Source organism: Triticum aestivum, chromosome 5D (genome assembly GCF_018294505.1).
Source record: "Triticum aestivum cultivar Chinese Spring chromosome 5D, IWGSC CS RefSeq v2.1, whole genome shotgun sequence".
NCBI classification, from domain to species: Eukaryota; Viridiplantae; Streptophyta; class Magnoliopsida; order Poales; family Poaceae; genus Triticum; species Triticum aestivum.
In genome coordinates this window covers 547,229,046-547,237,163 of record NC_057808.1, presented here as the reverse complement: position 1 = coordinate 547,237,163, position 8,118 = coordinate 547,229,046, and the positions used below count along the sequence as shown (strand labels likewise).

At 44.1% G+C, this 8,118-nt stretch overlaps 1 protein-coding gene across 1 annotated transcript; it reads right to left on the bottom strand.

Moving 5' to 3' along the window:
• Nucleotides 1–351: 351 nt before the first annotated feature.
• LOC123123729 (tyrosine-sulfated glycopeptide receptor 1-like) lies at nucleotides 352–1,375 on the bottom strand. Its single transcript, XM_044544309.1, has one exon. The coding sequence runs from the start codon at nucleotides 1,291–1,293 to the stop codon at nucleotides 466–468; it is 828 nt and encodes a 275-aa protein (XP_044400244.1). The 5' UTR covers nucleotides 1,294–1,375; the 3' UTR covers nucleotides 352–465.
• Nucleotides 1,376–8,118: the final 6,743 nt, after the last annotated feature.

Here is an 8,118-nt window from a genome sequence, read left to right as displayed (position 1 = left end):
GTACATATTATTTGTACAAATATCTGCCATTTTGCTCCATCTGCTTTTTTTAAACAGTTTGCCAGGCTTGACGCCCGGTCGCTCCATCTGCCTCATCCAAACATTCGACAGTGATGCATCTAACATTTATACTTGCACAAGAGAGGTGTTTATATCTAGCTGATATTACGCACGTATAATTCACTATGTGATTCACAGGCCAAATGCCGAATCAGGATACGAAAGCATCACACATCACAAAGAATAGAACACATGACATGCATACATCCACGATGCAAATTTGTACGTAAGCAAACAGGCTTGGTATACATTAGCTGCAAGCCGCCGCTGATATTTTTGGCAGCAAGTATGTAAGATAATTTCTGGAAATTTTATTTAAAGTAGAAAAAGGATGGGACATCCACGAGGTTACAAAACATGATTCGCCCCAACAAGTGGTTGTGAGCTACATCGACAGACAAACTATTAACCTCCTGTCACGACTTTGTTGCTCCCAGACACGACATGGTTGCTCCCAGATACGGTATTGTTGCTCCCGGATACGGTATTGTGACTACCGGATACGGTGTGGAAGCTCCCGGATACATTATTGTCAATTCCGGAAACAACATTGTTGTTGTCTGTTACGATATGTTTGCTCCCAGATACGACATGGTTGCTACCAGTTACGGTATTGTCGCTCCCAGTTGTGATGGTATTGTTGCTCCCAGCCACCGTGTTGTTGTTTCCGGATATGACAGTGTTGTCGTTCCCGGATACAACATTGGTTCTACCAGATCGGACTTTGTTGTTTGTCCCAGATATGATATTTGGTTGTTGTTGTTGTTGGAGTGTTCTTCGGTTACCCAGTGAACGACCAGTGGAGACGAGGCCCTTGAGCTGTATCAATGTCTTCGGTACCTCGCCAACCAATGAATTATTGGAGAGATCCAAGTAGCAAAGGTGATCAAGCTCACCAATCCATGATGGGATGGTGCCGATCAGTTTGTTGTTGGCAAGGTTGAGCTCCACCAGCTGCGTGAGGCCCGCCAAGGATGCTCCAGGGATGGGCCCCACAAGCCCGTGCCCGGGGAGCCGAAGCGCCGTGACGCGTCCACTTGTGCCGTCGCAGCTCACACCTTCCCAGCCGCAGCACGAGGCGCCGGACCAGACGGCACGTAGGAGCACGCCACCACCACCGAGGTTCCCGGCGAAGCCCTGCAGCGCGTGGAGGTCGTCGGTGTGGCACGACGTAGCGCTCGCCGCTGGCAAGAGAAACGCCAACAAGTGGAGCAGCAGCCAGCATTTCGCCATGGATCTAGCTGAAGTATGCTATGTATGCACAAACGCAACAACTCTCGGTAAGAAACCTTGTTTGGTGTGCAATTGATTCGCAAGTGCTCTTGGCGAAAACTGCTTGGGTGGTGCATGTCATCTTATAGTGTGTGTGTGTAAGCACGCGTTGCAAGTGGTTCGGTACTGTTAGTCCGTGGCCACAAGGCCCACAACTGCCTCCCAATTCAAACTTGGTTTTTGTTGTTGTCTGTCGACTAAAATCCATGGACTCCAGCTGCTGGTCCTCCAAGTCAATTCAAACTTCTTCTAGTCCATTATTGCTTGTTGTCAGCTGCCACGTAGGATCTAGGCTGAGCTGGAGAGGTAACCTAAGAGAGAGGAGATTGCCGTATGCAAGAATAGAGACGCCTTTTGTCAGGGCATCTTCAAAGCGGACCCTCAAACTTTCCGCAACCGTTTGGACTGTGTGAGTTGGACGTGTTCAGTCATCCAACGCGGTCTTGTATAGCTCTGCCAAGTGGTCCAGGCGCACTTTTTCCGGCAAACTCGGGACTAACTGGTTGGGGAGGGGGGGGGAGGGGCTTTGCAGGAGTCCGAACACACCCCCGACCCACCCAAAACCCACAAACCCCCTTTTGGACGCCGCACCTCCATCCTTCAATTTTCTCTCTTGCCATCGTCGCAGCTCCACCACCCCGGCCGCCCTACCACACCCCTGTCGGAAGTCGTCGAGTCCGGCACCTTGAATGGTACACCCAGGCTCCAAGCTGCTTCTACCCCGCCACCGTTCTGCACCTCTCCTCCGACCACCGCGCAGCTACCATCAGTTCCTACGATACACACCATGCCCGACAACGGCTCGGTGAAGTGCTCGTGCTAAATTTTTGTCCCTTCTTCTTTAAAGCAATGGCTTCGGATATGGAATACATATACAAGCACTATGTTGAGTCGTCTGACGGCTCATCCGACTAGAAGGACTACAGGGATGAGATGACAATGATGCAGGCGGTCCTTGCAGACGCGGAGTGTGCAGAAGAGCATGTTCTCAATTTCATGGGATCGATTAAGAGTCATCGGGTGCTCAACCGCAACAGGGCGCGCGGCCATTTGATGCCCCCTGATGGATGACTACGTTGCCCCAGGTGCCCTATGTGCTGGCAATTTTCGCGGGCGTTTCCAGATGTGCATAAGTGTCTTCGATTGTCTCTACCATGATGTCCGGTCCTTTAATGACTACTTTATCTTGAAGAAGGACGCCGTGGGATTGATTGGTTTCCCTGGTTACCAGAAGTGCACGGCCGCACTGCGGACGCTTGCTTATAGCACAATCGCTGATTCGTGGGACGAGTACCTATGGATGTCTGAGAGCACATGCGGAGATGCCATGGTTAGGTTTGTAATTACCGTGCTCGAGGTGTTTGTACCTCAGTACTTGAGAGAACCTACTGTAGCATACACCGAGAGGGTCTTAGAAATCTCGGAAGCAAGAGGGTGGCCAGGTTTGCTCGGATCTCTTGACTGCATGCATTGGAAATGTAAGAACTGCCCAAAAGCTTTACAGGGGCAATATTACTGTCATATTAAGAAGCCCACCATCATTCTTGAAGCAGTTGCATCAAAGGATCTTTGGATCTGGCACGCTTTCTTTGGCATGCCCAGATCTCACAATGACATCAATGTGCTGCAGCGATCACCATTGTTTGCTAGGTTGACTGAAGGAAAAGCTCCTCCTTGCCACTATACTGTCAATGGGCATGAGTACAACATGTGCTACTGTCTGGTTGATGGTACGTATCCTCCATGGGCTACCTTTGTGAACACTATCTATAATCTAGATGGCCAGAAAAAGTCTCACTTTGCCGAAAGACAAGAAGCAGTTAGAAAGGATGTTGAGATGGCATTTGGAGTTTTGTACGCACGTTTTGACGTTGTTCGTGGACCTGCTAAACAATGGGATCTGGAGACCTTGTGGGAGGTGATGACCTATCGTGTGATCATGCACAACATGATCGTGGAGGATGAGGGTGAGGATGCTGCCGCGCGTCTTGAATTTGAGAACATGGGTAATCCTATCAAACTTTCTGACCAGAATCCAGCCACATTTAAAGAATTTATTCAAATGCATCAACAAATTCGACATCGAGCAACTCACGAGCAACTGAAGGAGGATCCGATTGAGCGTTTGTGGGCGATTAAAAGGGACAACAATGTTGGAGTATAATAAGTTAACTTATTTACTGTTGCATTTGAACATTTGAAATATTCTAGACTATATATGCGGTTATTTGAGCGTGCGGGCTTTAAGAAAAGTTTAGTCCGGATGTATGCGGATAACATTGGATGGTTGGCTTCCACATCCATATTCGCGGACTGATTCCCCTATTCATGGATGAATGCGGGAGCAAATTTACGGGTCAATGTTGTACTCTCTTCGTCTAATAATGTAAGACGTTTTTGACACTGGACAGAGGGAGTAGATGCCCTCACCCATGCTATGCCTAGGCAGAATAATAATGGAGTGATCCCGTGTGACTACAGTTCCAGTGACCAGAGAGAAAGAGGGACACCGAAAAATCGTAGGAAGATATTATATGCGGACGTCAAAGAATTTGATGGAATGGCTAGAAAAAGACGACGCATTGTCACCAGCTTAATGTAAAGACCATATTGGCTTTTCTTTAGCCGACTAATTCTACACGGTTATACACATTGATTAGCAAATAATACTTGGTGTCTGGTGGGCGTGGAATAAAGATTTAGAAATATACCAATTTCTAGCAATCGAGCGAGGCAAAGAAAACATAAGATCAATATCTTTTTTTCTCGAATATGCACGAGTGTGCATATCGTATATTAAAGAAGAAAAGCAAAGAAAGCCTAACATAAGGTCAATATCATCGAGGAACTTCTTCATTGCAACATATTTGTAAGCTAATTAGCAATCACCAAGCTAACTAAAAGTTTGAGATTGCCCTCTAATATAGTTTCAACATATTACATCATGGAGTTAAAAAACACGTGATGATGTACCCCAAACACATGTCAAATGGTAGTATGCAAGATCAACGTTCGGGATTTTTGTCCACATACAGTCTGAAGATGATGAGTGGGTTTGGTGTGGCTGTTTACGGTGGAGCACATCCTAAACGCATGGAATATACTTTTCATGTTTTATTTCATGAAATATACTTTTCATATTTTGTTCTATAAATGTGGTAAAACATATGTTTTACTGCTTGAAAGATTAATACTTCTTATATATTTTGAACAGATTAAGTACAGTTTGTAGCAATGTATTATGCAGTGCTATTGTGCTAATTACAGAAATCCACTGTATTCTGCTGCAGTTTATTGTGTAGAACGTAAGACATGGATGCACGGTACTCTGACAGGATGATTGGTAGACTGTATTTACAACCGTCATCTTCGTCGAGCGCCTCTCTGTGAACTTGGCCATGATTCAAATCATTATATTAATGTCTATATGTCAGCAAGAAACTACTTGATGCACAAGTATCACAAGCAAGACAAAATATCAAGCAACATGTTGGCTGGATGATATTAAGTGAACCTACTAGGCTACTACTAGAGTGCAACTGCTGTCTACCATAGACAAGTACTAGCTAGTTAGCTAGAAAGAAGCTGCAATTTCCTCTCGTAAGCCGAGGATATGGTACATGAGGTGCATCAGTCACTAGATAAGGTACATGTTAGGTGTGAGAAAACTGAGCTACGAGCCAGTTGCTTATAGCTAGAGGACGAACAGGGAGATATACAGACCTTGGAATTTTCCCGTAGCCTGTATAGCATAAAAAAACTGTATTTATTTTAAATAAATAAATTCATGTGAATATTTCTACTCCTGGAGCATCCTGGGCCACTGGGTTGGTCGTTGGATACACCATTACTATGAGCTGTAAAAGAAAGAATGTTTTTTTACCTAGATACCATAAAACAATCATTTTACGGTATTTATTGCAATGTTATTAAGTCAGTTCTAAAACGGTAGGAGTATTTTTCAGGTCTTCGCCGTGTACAGGTGTACTCTAGGTACCCGGCTTTCACTGTTATTCCTGTAGTGTGTGAGGCCTTCATATGACATCACGTGAGTGCATGCATATCATCAATTTTAACCGGGTCAACAATTTCTCAATAAGCTCTCTCATTCAATTCTTTTAGTTCATCATGCTCCTTAAATTTGGAGCTTTTGCATTCAATTCATTTTGTTATTTGGTTCATGATTTTGACCGTCAATGATTATTAAAATAAATCAGGAGCAACCGGCCTATAAACCTAATTTTTAAGGCCTCACAATCAATTGTGGTCTTCAATTTGGAATAGGGTAATTCTATTTTGACCGGATCAATAATTTCTCAAGAAGTTCTCTCAATCAATTCCTTTAGTTCACTATGCTCATTAATTCTGGAGCTTTTTCATCCGATTGAGACATTCAATTCTGAATTTGGTTCATAATTCTGACCGGGACAACGATTTTCAAAAATCAATCGGGAGCAACCGACCTATAAACACGTATCAATCACGCACACCATCTCACCACCTAATAAAATAAGCTCAACATGTGATATTGTAGTATCAAAATAATACATGCAGACATCGACGCAGAAAAGTTCCCAACATAAGTATGGGTCGATTAACAGATAACACATAATCACACCGTGAGAGGCTCACCAAAACATCGCATTATAAATAAAATGAAACACACACTCCATCATCTCCCCCACTAGCCAAACCAAGTACTCCCTCAGTTCCAAAAATATAAGGTGTATTTGTTTCTTGAAAAGTCATATTTATTTAACATGGTCAGTTCATAGCCAAAAATACCAAACATCCGCAATTCTGAATAAATAAAATATGAAAAAAAATCATTGTATGATGAATCTAATGATACCAAGTTGATATTATGGATATTGATATAATTCTCTTCAAATTTGATCAAACTTAAAGAGGTTTGTCTTTTCATCAAAAAACTAATACACTTATATTTCGAAACAGAGGGAGTAATTTTTTTATGAAAACTCAACAACACCAACGGTGCAGCAAAGTGTGCCCAACCCTTCTACTATATTCCATATAGGAGTATTTCTTTTTATGAGAATATTCTATGTATTTCCCTCTAAACTTGTTTACTCTGGACAACCAAAAATGTATAATCGTGTGCCTCCATGTATTTCCCTCTTATTGGGGCTTCTGTTTTAAGCTTGTACCTCGTGTATTCTTTTATGTGCCACAACTTGTAGCAATCAGTGTACTCCTATGCACAGTGGTAATCATAGAAATGCAATATACTCTCCGATCCAGCTTAATAGACAGAAATGTACTGTACTAACAGGATGACCAGTAGACTGCATTCGCAACCGCCATCTTCGTCGAGCACCTCTCAGTCAACTTGTTTCTGATGAAAACAAAACTGTTGACTTGTATGTGCATGTCGGCAAGAACGGAAATCTACTTGATGCATGCCTCCAGCGGTATCACTATCATGAGACAAAATACCAAGCAATCATGCACGTGAGATGATATTTAGTGAACCTACTAGCCAGTGTTCACATGTCTGTAGTAGCTACAAAGAAGCTGCAGTTTCTCTTGTGAGGCGTGAAGATGAAGAGGCGTACCTACCTAGTAGTCACTAGATAAGTTATCACTGAATATCTTGATGAGGTGTACCTAGCTCTCCATATGGTGAGAGCTTGAAGTTTAGCTAGTAGCCTACCTTCAACGGACGCTCTCCTCAACGACACCCATCACAGCAAGTTGTGTGGGCTCGGGCGAAAACTCCTTTGGCAACCCTCATACGTCCGCTTCTTGCGTATGGCTCCTCTGACAAGATCGTATCATTACAGACGCACAAGTTAGCGTCCTGTGATATATGTTTCTTCGGCGATCGAGATGGCTGAAGACCTCCTCCTTCACTGCACCTTTGCCTGACAAATCTGGGCCCACCTAAATCTCTTCCCAAATGGGGATCTTTTCTTTGCTGCAAGGTCCCAAATGCAGCATCAGCTGGATGCAAATTCCTTTTGCTGGCGGTCATATCCTTTGATACATCCAATGCAAAATATAGAAACATCCACATGATTGTTGGAAATATGAGCAATTTACCAAATAACTTTGCTAACAGAAATATTAGATAAAGCATGACTAATATAGCAGAGATACAGCAAGTCATGCAATCTGACAGAAAGAAGGTAAATAGCATCTGCATATATGAACTTGAACTAAACACATCTAGAACAGACACTAGATGAAGTTGCATATATGAAGTAGAACCTAACATATGTAGGGTAGAAACTAGAGCAAAGAACTGTGGCAGGACATCTAACAAAAAGAGCAAGAACTCGTACGGGACAGCAGCAGCAGAAGCACTGGACTTGGGGTCGACATCCTCTCCAGCCATGTCGTTGATGAGGTTGTCGATGTCGGGGAAGTAGTCGTCGGAGTCCGTGATGAAGAAGCCAGTAGTCGCGCGGAGCGCTCCCGGGAGGTGAAGCACCGAAGGGAGACGAAGCGAACAGGTAGCGGCCGAAGAGGCGCGCCGTTCGAATTCAGTGTCCACTACAGAAAACGTTTCAAATTTAGACATCGGCTCGGCTCATTCCCGCAACCCGCGTCGTGATGAGGCGTGGCATGGCAAGGCGGGCGGCGGAGGATGAGCGCGCGTGGATGTCCCTCTTGTTCTCATCCTCATACATGTGGAGAAAGAGCCTCCCTTATAAAGAGGTCCAACTCCCTCTAAACTAGCAATGTGGGACTAAACCTTTGTTCCACCTCTTGCCTTGCACGAATGGGCTGCGTGGGCCTCTAGGATTTATTAGGAATTTCTGA